Source organism: Oncorhynchus mykiss, chromosome 8 (genome assembly GCF_013265735.2).
Source record: "Oncorhynchus mykiss isolate Arlee chromosome 8, USDA_OmykA_1.1, whole genome shotgun sequence".
Classification (NCBI taxonomy): Eukaryota; Metazoa; Chordata; class Actinopteri; order Salmoniformes; family Salmonidae; genus Oncorhynchus; species Oncorhynchus mykiss.
In genome coordinates, this window is record NC_048572.1 from 13,159,008 (window position 1) to 13,176,938 (window position 17,931).

General features: G+C 43.2%; 1 protein-coding gene and 1 long non-coding RNA gene across 2 annotated transcripts; one reads left to right on the forward strand and one right to left on the reverse strand.

Moving 5' to 3' along the window:
• Nucleotides 1–457: 457 nt before the first annotated feature.
• Nucleotides 458–5,690, reverse strand: LOC110529421. Its single transcript, XR_005052779.1, has 3 exons — nucleotides 5,495–5,690; nucleotides 3,272–3,390; nucleotides 458–3,020 (listed from the first exon to the last, which is right to left on the reverse strand). It is a non-coding gene; the product is annotated as an uncharacterized LOC110529421 (long non-coding RNA).
• A 41-nt stretch (nucleotides 5,691–5,731) lies between these two features.
• LOC110529420 (solute carrier family 35 member F6) lies at nucleotides 5,732–16,484 on the forward strand. The gene is made up of 6 exons (XM_021611576.2): nucleotides 5,732–5,936; nucleotides 8,589–8,661; nucleotides 8,848–9,019; nucleotides 10,910–11,125; nucleotides 15,148–15,258; nucleotides 15,578–16,484. Exons 1-6 carry the CDS (start codon nucleotides 5,860–5,862, stop codon nucleotides 16,054–16,056), a joined length of 1,128 nt encoding a protein of 375 aa, XP_021467251.1. The 5' UTR covers nucleotides 5,732–5,859; the 3' UTR covers nucleotides 16,057–16,484.
• The last annotated feature ends 1,447 nt before the right edge of the window (nucleotides 16,485–17,931 follow it).

The window sequence follows — 17,931 nt, forward strand, 5'->3', positions numbered from 1 at the left end:
CTTGCTGTGCAGAAACAGAGAGAACAGTCTATGACTTGGGTGACTGGAGTCTTTGAACATTTTTTGGGCCTTCCTCTGACACCACCTAGTATAAAGGTAAAAATAAATAAATAGGTCCTTGATGGCTGGAAGGTTGGCCCAAGTGATGTATTGGGCTGTATGCACTACCCTCTGTAGTGCTTTATGTCATAATGTAGTCCATGAATGATAACGTTGAATACTTAATTGTTTATTTTTATTAATAATTTTAATTTAATAAGGATTGAATATAAACATTGTTTGACATGTTTCTATGAACTTTACGGATACAATTTGGATTTTTTGTCTGCCTGTTGTGCCTGTGGATTACTGAAGAAAACGGGCGAACAAAATGGAGGTTTTCGGATATAAAGAGAGACTTTATCGAAAAAAATGAACATTTATTGAATAAATGAAAGTCTTCTGAGTGCAACCATACGAAGATCATCAAAGGTAAGTGATTAATTTTATCTCTATTTCTGACTTGTGCAACTCTTCTACTTTGCTGGTTACTGTTTGTAATGATTTGTCTTGGAACACAGCAGGAGCGTTGGTCAGTCCGAACAGCATCACTAGGTATTCGTAGTGCCCGCTAGCCATGTTAAAGGCGGTCTTCTACTCATCCCCTTCCCGGACCCGTACAAGATGGTAGGCATTCCGGAGGTCCAACTTGGAGAAGATGGTAGGCCCCTGGAGAGGTTCGAAAGCCGATGCGATGAGTCGAAGCAGGTAACGTTTTTTTAACCGTGATGTCATTCAGGCCCCGGTAGTCGATACATAGACACAGGGTTTTGTCCTTCTTCTCCAAAAAGAAGAACCATGTACCGGTGGGGAGGCAGAAGCACAGATACCCCACTGCAGCCAGGGAGTCCTCAATATACGTCACCATCGCCTTGTTCTCCGGACCTGACAGGGAAATAAAGCCACCCAGAGGCAGTGTAGTGCCCGGGAGAAGGTCGTGGCACTGTCATAGGGCCGATGCAGAGGAAGCGTGGTGGCACGGCTCTTGCTGAAAACCTTCCGGAGGTCCTGGTACTCCGCTGGAATGGCGGAGAGATCCAGGGCTTTTCCCAAGCCCTTAGGAAGACATCCCAGGGCAGGCAGCGCCAACTTCAGGCAATGCCAACTTCAGGCAATGCCCATGGCAAAACATGCTCCAACCCAGGATATAAACCAGTAGCCCAGTCGATCAGGGGATTGTGCCTCTGGGTGCATGAGGGGATTCGATGGGCAGGAACTGCATAAACTCACCGAAGCGCTCAGGTTAACGGGACACGTAGTGTGGGTGACTCTGCCAATATAGCGTCCATCCAACGCTCTGACGTTCATGGGAATGGAGAGGGGTTGTGTGGAGATTCCCAGCTCTGACACCAGAGTAGCGTCTATAAAGCTCTCATCGGCCCCAGAGTCTATGAGCACCCAGAGAGATTTGGACCGGTCATTCCACAACAGGGTAGCATGGAGAGGGGTATGAGCAATGGAAGATGGGAAACTCCCCGTACAGCTCACCAGCGTACTCATACTAGTACCTTCTTGATGAGCCTGGTTCTTTAATGGACAGGTAGATAAAAAAAGTGGATGTTAAGTCTGTGTAAGCGCTCAGCAGGAGACAATCTAGCACTGCCCAGTTGCATGGGCTCCGGAAGAGACGACTCGACAACCCTTGGTGACCTCCGAGAGACTTCGGCCGACATCGGTTCCACTCGGAAATGTGGGCTTTGGGGATTTCCGGGATTCCTTGGAGGCAAGGTGGAAATCGAGTGTCGGCGACAGGGAACAGACTCCCTCTCCCTCCTACAATTCCCATAGCCGCCCATCGGCTATGGGAATGGTCAAGGCATTGAGGGAGTCGACATCCAGAAGCAGCTCCTGGGCTGCGAGCTCGTCTTTAATCATCTCCGACAACCCGTGAACACCACAAACTCCTTCAATCTGAGACAAACGGTGGATTGTTGCTCCCACACCGCCGTAGCCCAGGCAAGAGTCCTCCCGGTCATCAGCAATATCACATACGCTAGCCTCGAGCAATCCGAGAGAAATTAAGAGGGCTGCAGCTCAAAGATGAGAGAATACTGGGAGAAAAACGCCCGGCAGGATCCGGGATCTCTAGCATAGTGCTCTGTAAAAGGTAAGAGGGATTCTTGGGAAGCCAGGGTAGAATAGAGAGAAACGCTGCTGGTAGCGGGATAATTCACAATCTGGGGGGTTACTGTAGTGGCGGGCTGCCTCACATACAATCCACGGAATTGCTCCAGTAATGTGTTGAAGGCACGGTCTTAGCATTCCATCAAGGTCTGGAATCCTCCATAAGACGCTGAAGTAACTCCTTGTGTCTTCCAATGGTGGCTCCCTGGAAGGAGACGGCGTTGCAGAGCTGGTTCGAGTCTGCTGGGTCAGTCATGGTCAGTTCGTACTATCACGACTCAGGATATGACCCAGATGCAGACACGGGAGGAGGATAGTACAGTTCTCAGATGATTTAGTAGAAACACAGGGAAGGCAAAGGGCAGGTCGAGGGCAGGCAGATGTTCGTGATCAGGTCAGAGTCAGGCAGGTACAGGACGGCAGGCAGGCTCGGGGTCAGGGCAGGCAGAATGGTCAGAACTGGGAAAAACCTGGAAACAGAACTAGAGAAACAGGAAGGTGGGAAAGAACACTGGTAAGACCTGACAAGACAAGACGGATTGGCAACAGACAAACAGAGAACACAGGTATAAATACACAGGGGATAATGGTAAGATGACCGACACCTGGAGTGGGGTGGAGACAAGCACAAAGACAGGTGAAACAGATCAGGGTGTGACAATACTAGGCATTCTATATTATACTACAATATCAGTCTAACTGAATATGGATGTTGTGTTGGTTGAATGTTCCAGGCAGGTTCCAGAATGTGTTATTGTGTTGGGTAATAGCAGCTGGTTTAGCAGGCTTTGGTGCTATGTTCTTCACCACCCACTGCTTCGACCTCTTGTAGAAGATGTGTATGTACTGCAAGTCTCCTGGAAATACATGAAGACGGATCATGAGGATGTGTAACCATACAGTAAAACATGTTCATCTGTAAACAAAAAAGGGTACAGTACTGGTATTTATTTTGTTACACTCACACAGAGTCAATGTTGGGGCATTAAGATGGGCTGTTAGCAAAGATGTGAAGAGTTTGCGGGGGGCTTGACTTGTAGACAGTTTAGGGTATTAGTGATTTTGTTTTCTCGAGAGGGTATTGAGGGTATTGTGATTTCATAAATACCTTTGACTATCCTGGCTTGTTTCAAAGTCAGATGATGTTGAGTTTGAGCTTATTCCAGAGTCTACCGGCTCTGTACTACTAAAGTTGGCATCAAGGTCTTCAGCAACTGCAGGAGTAGTCTGTAGGACACACAGTAGTCAGTGATTAGACACCATTTACTACTTTGTCCCCATTAATACAAACTCAAACAAGGTACAATATCCACCCCCCCCCCCCCCCCCCCCCCCCTTCATGTCAATAGATCATTCATACTAAACTTTAGACACAATACCACCCCCAACCATCACCAGTCAGTCACACACAACATCCCCTCCTTACTAATAGCTCATTTTCTCTAATTGAGAATTCAAGCCTTTCATGAACAATCAATTAACACTCCATAATACAGAGAAAACTACAGTAGAAGTTGTAGCCTACTTGTAAACACACCAACTATGACAACAAGACATGGAGCATGTTTATGCCTAGCTCCAATACAGTGGAGCAAAAAAGTATTTAGTCAGCCACCAATTGTGCAAGTTCTCCCACTTAAAAAGATGAAAGATGCCTGTAATTTTCATCATAGGTACACTTCAACTATGACAGACAAAATGAGAAAAAAAATCCAGAAAATCACATTGTAGGATTTTTAATTAATTTATTTGCAAATTATGGTGGAAAATAAGTATTTGGTCCCCTACAAACAAGCACGATTTCTGGCTCTCACAGACCTGTAACTTCTTCTTAAAGAGGCTCCTCTGTCCTCCACTCGTTACCTGTATTAATGGCACCTGTTTGAACTTGTTATCAGTATAAAAGACACCTGTCCACAACCTCAAACAGTCTCACTCCAAACTCAAAAGAGCTGTCAAAGGACACCAGAAACAAAATTGTAGACCTGCACCAGGCTGGGAAGACTGAATCTGCAATAGGTAAGCAGCTTGGTTTGAACAAATCAACTGTGGGAGCAATTATTAGGAAATGGGAGACATACAAGAACACTGATAATCTCCCTCGATCTGGGGCTCCACGCAAGTTCTCACCCCGTGGGGTCAAAATGATCACAAGAACGGTGAGCAAAAATCCCAGAACCACACGGAGGGACCTAGTGAATGACCTGCAGAGAGCTGGGACCAAAGTAACTAAGCCTACCATCAGTAACACACCATGCCGCCAGGGACTCAAATCCTGCAGTGCCAGACGTGTCCCCCTGCTTAAGCCAGTACATGTCCAGGCCCGTCTGAAGTTTGCTAGAGAGCATTTGGATGATCCAGAAGAAGATTGGGAGAATGTCATATGGTCAGATGAAACCAAAATATAACTTTTTGGTAAAAACTCAACTCGTCGTGTTTGGAGGACAAAGAATGCTGAGTTGCATCCAAAGAATACCATACCTACTGTGAAGCATGGGGGTGGAAACATCATGCTTTGGGGCTGTTTTTCTGCAAAGGGACCAGGACGACTGATCCGTGTAAAGGAAAGAATGAATGGAGCCATGTATCGTGAGATTTTGAGTGAAAACCTCCTTCCATCAGCAAGGGCATTGAAGATGAAACGTGGCTGGGTCTTTCAGCATGACAATGATCCCAAACACACCGCCCGGGCAACGAAGGAGTGGCTTCGTAAGAAGCATTTCAAGATCCTGGAGTGGCCTAGCCAGTCTCCAGATCTCAATCCCATAGAACATCTTTGGAGGGAGTTGAAAGTCTGTGTTGCCCAGCAACAGCCCCAAAACATCACTGCTCTAGAGGAGATATGCATGGAGGAATGGGCCAAAATACCAGCAACAGTGTGTGAAGACCTTGTGAAAGACTTACAGAAAACGTTTGACCTCTGTCATTGCCAACAAAGGGTATATAACAAAGTATTGAGATAAACTTTTGTTATTGACCAAATTCTTATTTCCACTATTTTTTGCAAATTAATTAATTAAAAAATCATACAATGTGATTTTCTGGATTTTTTTTTCTAATTTTGTCTGTCATAGTTGAAGTGTACCTATAATGAAAATTACAGGCCTCTCTCATCATTTTAAGTGGGAGAACTTGCACAATTGGTGGCTGACTAAATACTTTTTTGCCCCACTGTACCTCTTAAACTGTCTGTATCCTACTGACTCGTGTTTTTTAAGAAACTAAATATGCTTCTCTGCATCTCTGCTAAAAATCTGGGTGAAATATTTAAAGGAATGTGAATCTTATTCAGTAGATTTGGTTATTGCTTGCTTTTCTTAAGTCTACCAACCATGCCAGGAGGAATACCAGCTAAGATAGTCTATATATATATATATATATATATATATATATATAGTCTATCTCACCCATGAATACGACCTGTTCCCTGATACATTATAATCGTAGGTGTCTAAAAGGTCGTTTTTCGGGAACAAAAACGACAGTCCTTCGGACTGAATGACAAGAAGAAGCAACCCGTCGGACTTTGACAAAACCACAACAGGAAACGATCCTTTAACTGCTTGTGCGCACTCGGTCAGCTGACACACTCGAAGTCATGTGATTTCATTCCTTTAGGCAGAGAGAGTGAACACAAGTCGCTGCGTTTGAAACAAAGTATCTAGTAGTTGTATTTTCTATCCCGGCACGTCCAACATGGCTTGGACAAAGTATCAACTCTTTCTTGCGGGTCTTATGCTCACAACCGGCTCTATCAACACGCTATCGGCAAAGTAAGTGAACGCTTCATTCACGTTGTCAATTGATTTCACGGTCTACGATGTAGCCAATGGCATAGGCCAGTGTTGAGCATCTGGTTGATCGCAAAGCCATTCCTATTCGTTCAACAAACATTTATGTAAAAAAACAACAACGATAAAGCCTTGGGTCCCTAATTGTGTTATTCGTTTCTCGGTAGGTGCGCTTGATTCAGTAGTCCTAGCCCCGGGAAGGCAAAGTGTTCCAATTTTGAACCATTTTGTGTCTGAAGATAGAACTTTGCCTACCCGGTAGTCCCAGATAGCAAATGAGGTAGACCTATAGTTCTACTGCTGGCCAATCCGATAGTTTAGATCACGGAGTCTGCAGTTTCCTCGAGCGATAGACTGTAAAAAGAATACTCAAACGTACAGCAAAGTTGATCATGTGAGATTTGAAACATTTTTAAAACCGTGACTAGTGACAAATTCGACGAATACAACAAAGAGCTGCTGTTTATATAACTAAATTCATGTTTAAGTTTTCGATCAGAACTGTCACTTTTTTTCAACAGTTTTACTAGTCATTAAATGCGCGTTACCAGCACTGCAGTTGTAATGAATGAGTCTAGCGGTGTTTTGATAAGCTTGCGTTGTTATTATTTGTGGCTTGTGTATTTGTTAATATCGAGGAATATTTCACTTTCTCTGGTTATAGGAGTAACAACCTGAATTGGCGCAGGAGGCAAAGTAATGCAGTGCGATTTAAGTTTCACCAACAGCTGGAAGACTGTGTCCCCTTTTCTCAGCCTATGGCGGGAGAGAGAGGAGGCACTGTAAATCGGGAGAGAGGCAGACTCACCGCTGCTCCCTCCTCTCATACTGACCATCAGATACAGGCCATCAGTCCAGTAAAAATACTATTATTATGCTCACTCAGCTGTGTCTCAAAAGTAATACAAAAAATGATGTATTACCAATGTTCTCATATACCTACAATTTTGAAATATAATTTCAAAATTGTCTGAGAAGAACATTGGCAGGGAAATTCAAGCTTAGCCAATATGCAGTGATATTGTATTGGGCCTATAGCCTACTGCACAAACCTCATTGTTACAGAACTGTTTTTAATTGGATAATGTTGCATAGTCTTACATTTAAGTCATGTTAAAAATAAAAATACATCGGAGCAGTAGATCTCTGCTTGCATTTTGACTCAGAAAGTGATCTCGACTCAAAAGGTTGGTGACCACTGTCCTAGACATCAAGATTTGGGCCACAGTGTTTATTGCACTGTTGAATCCTTGTGAACTGAATTATTGTGGCTCAATCTCTTTGTATATTTTACAGTAGGCTAAATTAGGCGAGGCTACTTGACATTTTATTGTACTTTTGGGAAAAAGCTAGATTTCCATGATGCCATTGTTGTAGGCCTAAATGCCTGTTTTTAAATTGCTTTGGTCAGCAACGAGCCAATCTGTCTATAAACAATGCCTGGTTGAGAATTAGAAGCTGTATGTTTGCTTACTAGCTTAGCTTAGGTGTAGCCTAAATGCAATGTATGACTACATTTGAAATTGTGACATATCAAGACATTAGACAAGTGCCAGACACAGGGAGGGAAACCTTTCACGTGGTCTTGCGTCACTGTTGATTAATACATGTATTTTGATGACATGAAGCGTGAGGACACTGCTGTCTCTGCAAATCACATTTGCTTAGTTGCCACAAAAGAAGCAGACTTCTCTAAACTACGGCTTGGCGTCTCAACTTCTCTTTTGCTGTCATGCAAAATGTGATATAGGCTGGGCCTATAGGTCGTAGTTGTGCTACTGTGTGCTCTTATGTCATGTGGAAATGGCACTTTATCAACGTGGTCTAGTCTGGCAAGTCCCATCAGTATGTCTCAAGTCACAACTGTACTGGAATACTGTATAAAATACATGGTTGCTCTTGCTCAGTGCAATGAGACAATGTAGCAAATAGAGAGATCACGTTTCATCTGCTTTCTTTGGGCTTCTTTCCAGAGCGTTCACCAGAAACCAAACACTTCACTGTCTGTGCTTCACTGAGGAGAATGTTATCTTGAGCTGAGGACAGTTTCCTCTTGTTGATTAAAAACGTAGATGTCAGTAGCCTTTTGAGTTGATTTAACCAACTGTATATGTTATTGGACTTGGCAATGTGTAAATGTAAAACTTTCTCAGATCAATAGCTAAATTCAGTCAATCAAACAGATACTCAACTGGGTACAGTGGTGTTATGGAGCTCAGACTGCTACTGTGAGGAAAGGGCCACATCATCACTTTGAGGCGCTGTGACCACAGCCCTTAGTCTATATTCAATCAGCAAGGAGAACTCACATGCTGGTCATGCCTCTACTGATCAGGCCAATTGGACTATAAACGTCAGTGGGTGTTCAGGTAGCTAGGCACAGACGACTAAGTCACTCATTAACCCCTATGTCACCGTATCATACTTTGAGCATTTGATTGAGTCTGCCTGGAGTGCCAGATGGGTGTGGTTTGAACTTTTGGGGCTATATTGTTGGTTCCATTGCACAAAGCAAGCTCAATCAAGCGCAAGTATTTGAAAGGAGACAGATTGGTCTCATGAACAGATTGGTTTCTGACTGTTAGTGTGACATTCTTGAGCAAACTTAATAAACTTTCTCCTGTTCTCCCCCAGATGGGCTGACATGTTCTCCGCAAAGGGTTGCAAAGACTCCCCTGAACACACATTCTCCCACCCGTTTGTACAGGTACAGTCTCCCTTCCCCTCATAAAAAACACAGAATATAACTATATAAGCTAGACCTAAATGAGTTACTTGATGTTTATCAACCGTGTTGATAGGAAGGTTCCTAAATGCTGTCATTGACTCTTCTGTCTCAACTGTGTGTCTCTGGCTCACTGCCCCCCCCCCATTGCTCTGCCTCTCTCTCTAGGCCGTAGGGATGTTCCTGGGGGAGCTCAGTTGTCTGGTCGTCTTCCACATGCTGCTTTGTCACGACAGACGAAGACCAGAGCCCAAGATGAACACGGGCCAGAGCTTCAACCCCCTCCTCTTCCTCCCCCCTGCCCTCTGTGACATGACCGCTACCTCCATCATGTATGTTGGTACGTGATCCGAACATCCTAGATATTTATCTTCATTTTGTGTTGCAGCAGGCTCCAGAGTTTTCTGGGAATGTGTCGCTCGCTGCTTAGGCCACCATTTAATTCCCTCGCACTTTACATAATATTTTCATAATTTGACAATTCACACCAAAAAGGGCTTCCGAGTTTGATTCTTCAAAAATATTCTTAAAAAAACTGCAAGAAAGTCTAAATGATCTATAAAATATTATGGTCAGAGGCACAATTTTAAACTGTATTCCCCTTTAAGTTCTTGTGAAGTGTCTCCCATTTGTTTTAAGGAACTGGACACAATAACCGAGAAGTCACGATTTTTGAGTCATCATAGTGAAAGTTTGTGCTGACTGTCTGTGGACCTGGAATCAATTAGTATTTGCTTTCTTTTGCCAGACATTAATTGCCAGTTGAGACTAGAGGTCGACCGATTAATCGGAATGGCCGTTTAATTCGATTTCAAGTTTTCATAACAATCGTAAATCGGTATTTTTGGACACCAATTTGTCCGATAAATCAAATATATATATATATATTTTTTTTTACAAAACATTTTTTTACACCTTTTATTTAATCTTTATTTAATTAGGCAAGTCAGTTAACACATTCTTATTTTCAATGATGGCCTAGGAATGGTGGGTTAACTGCCTTGTTCAGGGGCAGAACGACAGATTTTTACCTTGTCAGCTCTGGGATTCAATCTATTAACCTTATAGTTAACTAGTCCAACGCTCTAACCACCTGCCTCACGAGGAGCCTGCCTGTTACGCGAATGCAGTAAACCAAGGTAAGTTGCTAGCTAGCATTAAACTTAACTTGTAAAAAACAATCAATCATAATCACTAGTTAACTACACATGGTTGAAGATATTACTAGTTTATCTAACGTGTCCTGCGTTGCATATAATCGATGCAGTGCGTATTCGTGAAAAAGGACTGTCGTTGCTCCAATGTGTCCCTAACCTTAAACATCAAGGCCTTTCTTAAAATCAGTACACAAAAGTATATATTTTTAAACCTGCATATTTAGCTAAAAGAAATCCAGATTAGCAGGCAATATTAACCAGGTGAAATTGTCACTTCTCTTGCGTTCATTGCACTCAGAGGCAGTGCATATGCAACAGTTTGGGCCGCCTAATTTGCCAGAATTTTACGTAATTATGACATAACATTGAAGGTTGTCCTATGTAACAGGAATATTTAGACTTATGGATGCGTTAGATAAAATATGGAACGGTTCCGTATTTCACTGAAAGAATAAACGTCTTGTTTTCGAGATGATGGTTTCTGGATTCGACCATATTAATGACCTAAGACTCGTATTTCTGTGTGTTGTTATGTTATAATTAAGTCTATGATTTGATAGAGCAGTCTGACTGAGCGATGGTAGGCACCAGCAGGCTCGTCCAATTTGTTGAGTAGAGTGTTGGAGGCTATTTTGTAAATGACAAGGTACGTCGAGGTACGGTAGGATGATCAGTTTTACAAGGGTATGTGTGGCAGCACGAGTGAAGCATGCTTTGTTGCGAAATAGGAAGCCAATTCTAGATTTAATTTTGGATTGGAGATGCTTAATGTGAGTCTGGAAGGAGGGTTCACAGTCTAGCCAGACACCTAGGTATTTGTAGTTGTCCACGTATTCTAAGTCAGAACCATCCAGAGTTGTGTGTGTGTATATATATTTTAACCTTTTTATTTAACTAGGCAAGTCTGTTTAGAACAAATTCTTATTTACAATGACAGCCTACACCGGCCAAACCCAGACGACGCTGGGCCAATCACGTCCGGTTGTGATACAGCCTGTAACAAGAAATAAAACAAATCCTATTTGAACCAAGGTCTGTCTGTTACCCTCTGTGACTCTATCCTTTCTCCCCAGCCCTGAACATGACGAGTGCCTCCAGCTTCCAGATGCTGCGTGGGGCGGTGATCATCTTCACGGGCCTGCTGTCGGTGGCCTTCCTGGGGCGCCGCCTGGTGGCCAGTCAGTGGACGGGCATCTTTGTCACTATTCTGGGCCTGGTGATGGTGGGCCTGGCCGACTTCATAAGCGGAAACAAGGATGACTCACACAAACTCAGCGAGGTCATCACTGGTAAGAGAGAAAGAATTGTGGTTTGAAGGGAATACTTCCTGTGTCAAAGGTATGCCTGGGTTAGGACACATTGTTAAGAGGGTAGGCTTGGGTTAGGACACATTGTTAAGAGGGTAGGCCTGGGTTAGGACACATTGTTAAGAGGATAATGAGTAGCCACTTAGTGGCAAAGGTAGGGTCCTGATCGAAAATAATCTTTCCCTTCATCCACACTTGAATTATTCACAGATCTAACTCATGATTGTATATGTAAAAGCAAGCTTTCCAAAGCTGTCAGTGTAAGCTTAAGTATTGTTGTCCATTAGTTTGCTCCAATTAGGGGAGGGGTGGTAGGGTTATGGGAAAAGAGTAAAGTGTGTGTGTGTGTGTGTGTGTATATATATCTCACACATACTACCGTTCAAAAGTTTGAGGTCGCTTAGAAATGTTCTTGTTTTTGAAAGAAAAGCACTTTTTTTTGTCCATTTTAAAATTAAATTGATCAGAAATACAGTGTAGACATTGTTAATGTTGTAAATGACTATTGTAGCTGGAAACTGATGATGTTTAATGGAATATCTAAGTAGGCGTACAGAGGTCCATTATCAAGCATCTACCACCACTGTGTTCCAATGCACGTTGTGTTAGCTAATCCAAGTTTTCCTTTTAAAAGGCTAATTGATTACTAGAAAACCCTTTGCAATTATGTTAGCACAGCAGAAAACTGTTCTGATTTTAAATAAGCAATAAAACTGTCTTCTTTAGATTAGTTGAGTATCTAGAGCATCAGCATTTGTGTTCGATTACATGCTCAAATTGGCCAGAAACAAAGGACTTTCTTCTGAAACTCATCAGTCTTTTCTTGTTCTGGGAAATGAAGGCTATTCCATGAGAGAAATTGCCAAGAAACCTGAAGATCTCGTACAACGCTGTGTACTTCTCCCTTCACAAAACAGCACAAACTGGCCCTAACCAGAATAGTTAGAGGCGTGGGAGGCCCAGGTGCACAACTGAGCAAGAGGACAAGTACATTAGTGTCTAGTTTGATAAACAGACACCTCACAAGTCCTCAACTGGCAGCTTCATTAATTAGTACCTGCAAAACACCAGTTTCAACGTCAACAGTGAAGAGGCGACTCCGAGATGCTGGCCTTCTAGGCAGAGGTGCAAAGGAAAAAGCCATATCTCAGACTGGCCAATAAAAATAAAATATTAAGATGGGCAAAAGAACAGATACTGGACAGAGGAAGATTGGAAAAAAGTGTTATGGACAGAAATGTAAGTTTGAGGCGTTCGATCACAAAGAAGAACATTCATGAGATACAGAAAAAATGAAAAGATGCTAGAGGAGTGCTTGACGCCATCTGTCAAGCATGGTGGGGGAGAAGTGATGATCTGGGGCTGCTTTTGTGGTGGTAAAGTGGGAGATTTGTACAGGGTAAAAGGGATCTTGAAGTAGGAAGGCTATCACTCCATTTTGCAACGTTGTGCCATACCCAGTGGACTGCGCGTAATTGAAGCCAATTTCATCCTACAACAAGACAATGACCCAAAGCACAGCTCCAAACTATGCAAGAACTATTTAGGGAAGAAGCAGTCAGCTGGAATTCTGTCTGTAATGGAGTGGCCAGCACAGTCACCGGATCTCAACCCTATTGAGCTGTTGTGGGAGCAGCTTGACCGTACGTAAGAAGTGCCCATCAAGCCAATCCAACTTGTGGGAGGTGCTTCAGGAATCATAGGGTGAAATATCTTCAGAATACCTCAACAAACTGACAACTAGAATGCCAAAGGTCTGCAAGGCTGGAATTGCTGCAAATGGAGGATTCTTTGACGAAAGCGGAGTTTGAAGGACACAATTTATTCCTTCAAATAAAAATCATTATTTATAACCTTGTCAACGTCTTGACACTATTTCCTATTCATTTTGCAACTCATTTCATGTGAACTCAGCAAAAAAAGAATGTCCCCTTTTCAGGACCCTGTCTTGAAAAGATTATTTGTAAAAATCCAAATAACTTCACAGATCTTCATTGTAAAGGGTTTAAACACTGTTTTCCATGCTTGTTCAATGAAACATAAACCAATTAATGAACATGCACCTGTGGAATGGTCGTTAAGACACTAACAGCTTTCAGACGGTAGGCAATTAAGGGTCACGGTAATGAAAACTTAAGACACTAAAGAGGCCTTTCTACTGACTCTGGAAAAACACAAAAAGAAAGATGCCTTAGGCATGCTACAAGGTGGCATGGGGACTGCAGATGTGGCCAGGGCAATACATTGCCATGTCTGTACTGTGACATACACAGTTTACATACACAGAGTTGACTGAGCCTTTAAACAGCTTGGAAAATTCCAGCAAATTATGTCAAGGCTTTAGAAGGTTCTGATAGGCTAATTGACATAATTTGAGTCACTTGGAGGTGTACCTGTTAATGTATTTCAAGGCCTACCTTCAAACTCAGTGCCTCTTTGCTTGACATCATGGGAAAATCAAAATAAATCAGCCAAGACCTCCATAAGTCTGGTTCAACCTTGGGAGCTATTTCCATATGCCTGACGGTACCACGTTCATCTGTACAAACAACAGTACGCAAGGAATAAACACCATGGGACCACGCAGCCGTTATACTGCTCAGGAAGGAGACGCGTTCTGTCTCCTAGAGATTAACGTACTTTGGTGCGAAAAGTGCAAATCAATCCCAGGACAACAGCAAAGGACCTTGTGAAGATGCTGGAGGAAACAGATACTTCTGTATCTTTATCCACAGTAAAACGAGTCCTATATCGACATAACCTGAAAGGCCGCTCTGCAAGGAACAAGCCACTGCTACAAAACTGCCAAAAACCAGACTACGGTTTGTAACTGCACATGGGGACAAAGATCGTACTTTTTGGAGAAATGTCCTCTGGTCTGATGAAACAAAAATAAAACTGTTTGGCCATAATGACCATTGTTATGTTTGGAGGAAAAAGGGTGCGGCTTGCAAGTGTAACAGTATAACTTTAGACCGTCCCCTCGCCCATACCCGGGTGCGAACCATGGACCCTCTGCACACATCAATAACAGTCACCCTCGAAGCATCGTTATCCATCGCTCCACAAAAGCCGCGGCCCTTGCAGAGCAAGGGGAACTACTACTTCAAGGTCTCAGAGCAAGTGACGTCACCGATTGAAACACTATTTAGCACGCACCGCTAACTAACCGTTTCACATCTGTTACACAAGTACGCCATCCCAACCATGAAGCACGGGGTGACAGCATCAGGTTGTGGGGGTGCTTTGCTGCAGGAGGGACTGGTGCACTTCACAAAATAGATGGCTACATGAGGAAGGAAAATGATGTGGATATATTGAAGCAACATATCAAGACATCAGCCAGGAAGTTAAAGCTTGGTCGCAAATGGGTCTTCCAAATGGACAGTGACCCCAAGCATACTTCCAAAGTTGTGGCAAAATGGCTTAAGGACAACAAAGTCAAGGTATTGGAGTGGCCATCACAAAGCCCTGACCTCAATCCTATAGAAAATGTGTGGGCAGAACTGAAAAAGTGTGTGCGAGCAAGGAGACCTGACTCAGTTACACCAGCTCTGTCAGGAGGAATGGGCCAAAATTCACCCAACTTATTGTGAGAAGCTTGTGGAAGGCTACCCGAAACGTTTGACCCAAGTCAAACAATTTAAAGGCAATGCTACCAAATACATTCAGTGAATGTAGTGTATGAGTTTAAATGTATTTGGCTAAGGTGTACGTAAACTTCCGACTTCAACTGCATCTGTAATATTAAAGCTGATCTACAACCTAAAAAATAAATAAGTGTTGTCTGATCAGTGATTACCCAAAGGAAAGTTGGAAGGAAGGATACATTTGAATGGTCTTCAATTCAAACAGGGCCCATGATGTAGTTGGAGTCAATATTTACTTTTTACTATTTACATTTTACTTCTCCAGAGACTTGTTTTCCCTCAGCAGCAACATCTTGCCAAAACAAATATCCAATGAGGAACTACCATGTAAAGGCCATCTCTTCTGACCCCCAGGTGATCTTCTGATCATAATGGCCCAGGTCATTGCGGCTGTCCAGATGGTTCTGGAGGAGAAGTTTGTCTACAAGCACGACGTTCATCCTTTACGGGCCGTGGGCACTGAAGGTACAGTGAACATATACGTTTCTGGGTGTATGCATTGGGTTAATGTATAACTCTAGCTACAGAATGTAGCAGTGGTGTTTGTACAGCTTTGAGAGTGAAGCTTACAGTGAAGATATGCAAGCGTAGCAACCAGATTTTTACATGTGTAAGTAGTACTTAGTAACCTGTTTGACATTTATCTTTTGTTTCTGTGGAAATAATCATAATGTCTGTGTTGTCACCTTTAGCGCTGTATCAAAGACAGAATGTTTGTAGCTCGTTAGTAATTCATCCAGACTCCATTCATTTCCACCCTCCTCCTTCTCCTCCATCTCTCTAGGGTTCTTTGGCTTCTTCATCCTCTCGCTGCTCCTCATCCCCTTTTTCTACATCCCGGTGGGGAGCTTTAGCAACAACCCCCGACACGTTCTCGAGGACGCGCTGGACGCCTTCTGCCAGATCGGCCACAACCCCATGATCATCTTGGCGTTGCTCGGCAACACAGTGTCCATCGCCTTCTTCAACTTCGCCGGCATCTCCGTCACCAAGGAAATCAGCGCCACCACGCGCATGGTGCTGGACAGTCTGCGCACCGTGGTCATCTGGGTGGTCAGTCTTGCTCTGGGCTGGGAGCAGTTCCATGGTTTACAGGTTCTGGGTTTCATTGTGTTGTTGGTGGGTGCAGCGCTTTATAATGGGCTTCATCGCCCCCTGCTAGCCAAGATTCCATGCTGCGCCAACATGGTGGAGGAAGAGGAGCGCAACCCGGCAGAGAGGGCAAGACTGCTGGATGAGGGAAGGGTGCAGGAGGAGACCTAACTGACATGATGAACTTGCAAAATGCTGAAAGTGGTGGTGATGGTGAGGGGAGCGGGGTCTGACATCGATATGATAACCTCGCCATACTCCTGACCACACCGGGGGTGTGTGACATGAAGACACCACATTTCTCAGATTACTGTACAAGACCCAGTCTTTAAAACCGTGTTCACTCCTGGTAGTAAATTTCAGGTGACATGTTTATAGGATCTTGGAATAGCCTTCTTTATGGCTTGTTGCAGCATCAGTTAAATATGTGTGTTAATGGTGGCAGGAATTTTATAAATCACCAAAACATTAAGCATAACACCGTTTTGATAGAGTGCCATACTGTGGTCATTGATAGATACAATCACAACTGAAATTGTTTGCACACTTTATAAAGATGAGCAAAAACAACTAAAATAAATCATACAAATACTGAGCTATATTGTTTTCTATTTTTGGTGGGAAATTATATTTTATACTAATACAATTACTCAGATAAATGATTTTGTTTAACAAGTCATAAAAAAAGCTAGAACGTTGATTTAAAAATGTAAACCTGAACTTCCACGATGTGGGTTGAATAGAGACCTAAGTTAATACAAGTCCATGATTTCATACCAGGGGAAGTCAGAAAGAGGTCAGTACAAATGTCAATGTTCCCTCTTTAGCAGAGACCACAATTGAGCCAACATTTATTTATTTATTTATTTCACCTTTATTTAACCATGTAGGCCAGTTGCGAACAAGTTCTCATTTACAACTGCGACCTGACCAAGATAAAGCAAAGCAGTGCGACAAAAACAACAACACAGAGTTACACATAAACAAACGTACAGTCACAACACAATGGAAAAATCTATGTACATTGTGTGCAAATAAGGCAATAAATAGACCATAGAGGCGAAATAATTACAATTTAGCATTAACACTGGAGTGATCGATGTGCAGATGATGATGTCCATGTAGAGATACTGGGGTGCAAAAGAGCATGAGGGTAAGGAATAATATGGGGATGAGGTAGTTGGGTGTGCTATTTACAGATGGGCTATGTATAGGTGCAGTGATCTGTGAGCTGCTCTGACAGCTGGTGCTAAAAGTTAGAGGGAGATCCAAGTCTACAGCTTAAGTGATTTTCCAAGTCGTTCCAGTCATTGGCAGCAGAGAACTGGAAGGAAAGGCGGCCAAAGGAAGTGCTGGCTTTGGGGATGACCAGTGAGATATACCTGCTGCAGCACGTGCTATGGGTGGGTGTTGTTATGGTGACCAGTGAGCTGAGAGAAGGCGGGGCGTTACCTAGCGAAGACTTATAGATGACCTGGTGCCAGTGGGTTTGGCGACGAATATGTAGTGAGGGCCAGCCAATGAGAGCATACAGGTCGCAGTGGTGGGTAGCATATGGAGCTTTGGTGATAAAACGGATGGCACTGTAATAGACTGCATCCAATTTGTTGAGTAGAGTGTTGGAGGCTAATTTGTAAATGACATCGTCGAAGTCAAGGACCCGTAGGATAGTAATTTTTACGGGGGTATGTTTGGCAGCATGAGTGAAGGAGGCTTTGTTGCGAAATAGGAAGCCGATTCTAGATTTAATTTTGGATTGGAGATGCTTAATGTGAGTCTGAAAGGAGAGTTTACAATCTAGCCAGACACCTAGGTATTTGTAGTTGTCCACATATTCTAAGTCAGAACCGTCCACAGTAGTGATGCTAGTCGAACGGGAGGATGCAGGCAGCAATCGGTTAAAGAGCATGCACTTAGTTTAAATAGCATTTTAAATGCAGTTGCAGTCCACTGAAGGAGTGTTGTATGGCGTTGAAGCTCATTTGGGGGTTTGTTAGCAGTGCCAAAGAAGGGCCAGATGTATACAGAAGGGTGTTCTCTGCGTAC

What these genes read in the sequence shown, in the direction of transcription:
- LOC110529420 (XM_021611576.2), top strand. Translation starts at nt 5,860, where the DNA reads ATGGCTTGGACAAAGTATCAACTCTTTCTTGCGGGTCTTATGCTCACA. An exon ending in TACCTCCATCATGTATGTTG is followed by an intron (nt 9,020 to 10,909) that starts GTACGTGATCCG and finishes CTTTCTCCCCAG; the next exon opens with CCCTGAACATGACGAGTGCC. An exon ending in ACTCAGCGAGGTCATCACTG is followed by an intron (nt 11,126 to 15,147) that starts GTAAGAGAGAAA and finishes TCTGACCCCCAG; the next exon opens with GTGATCTTCTGATCATAATG.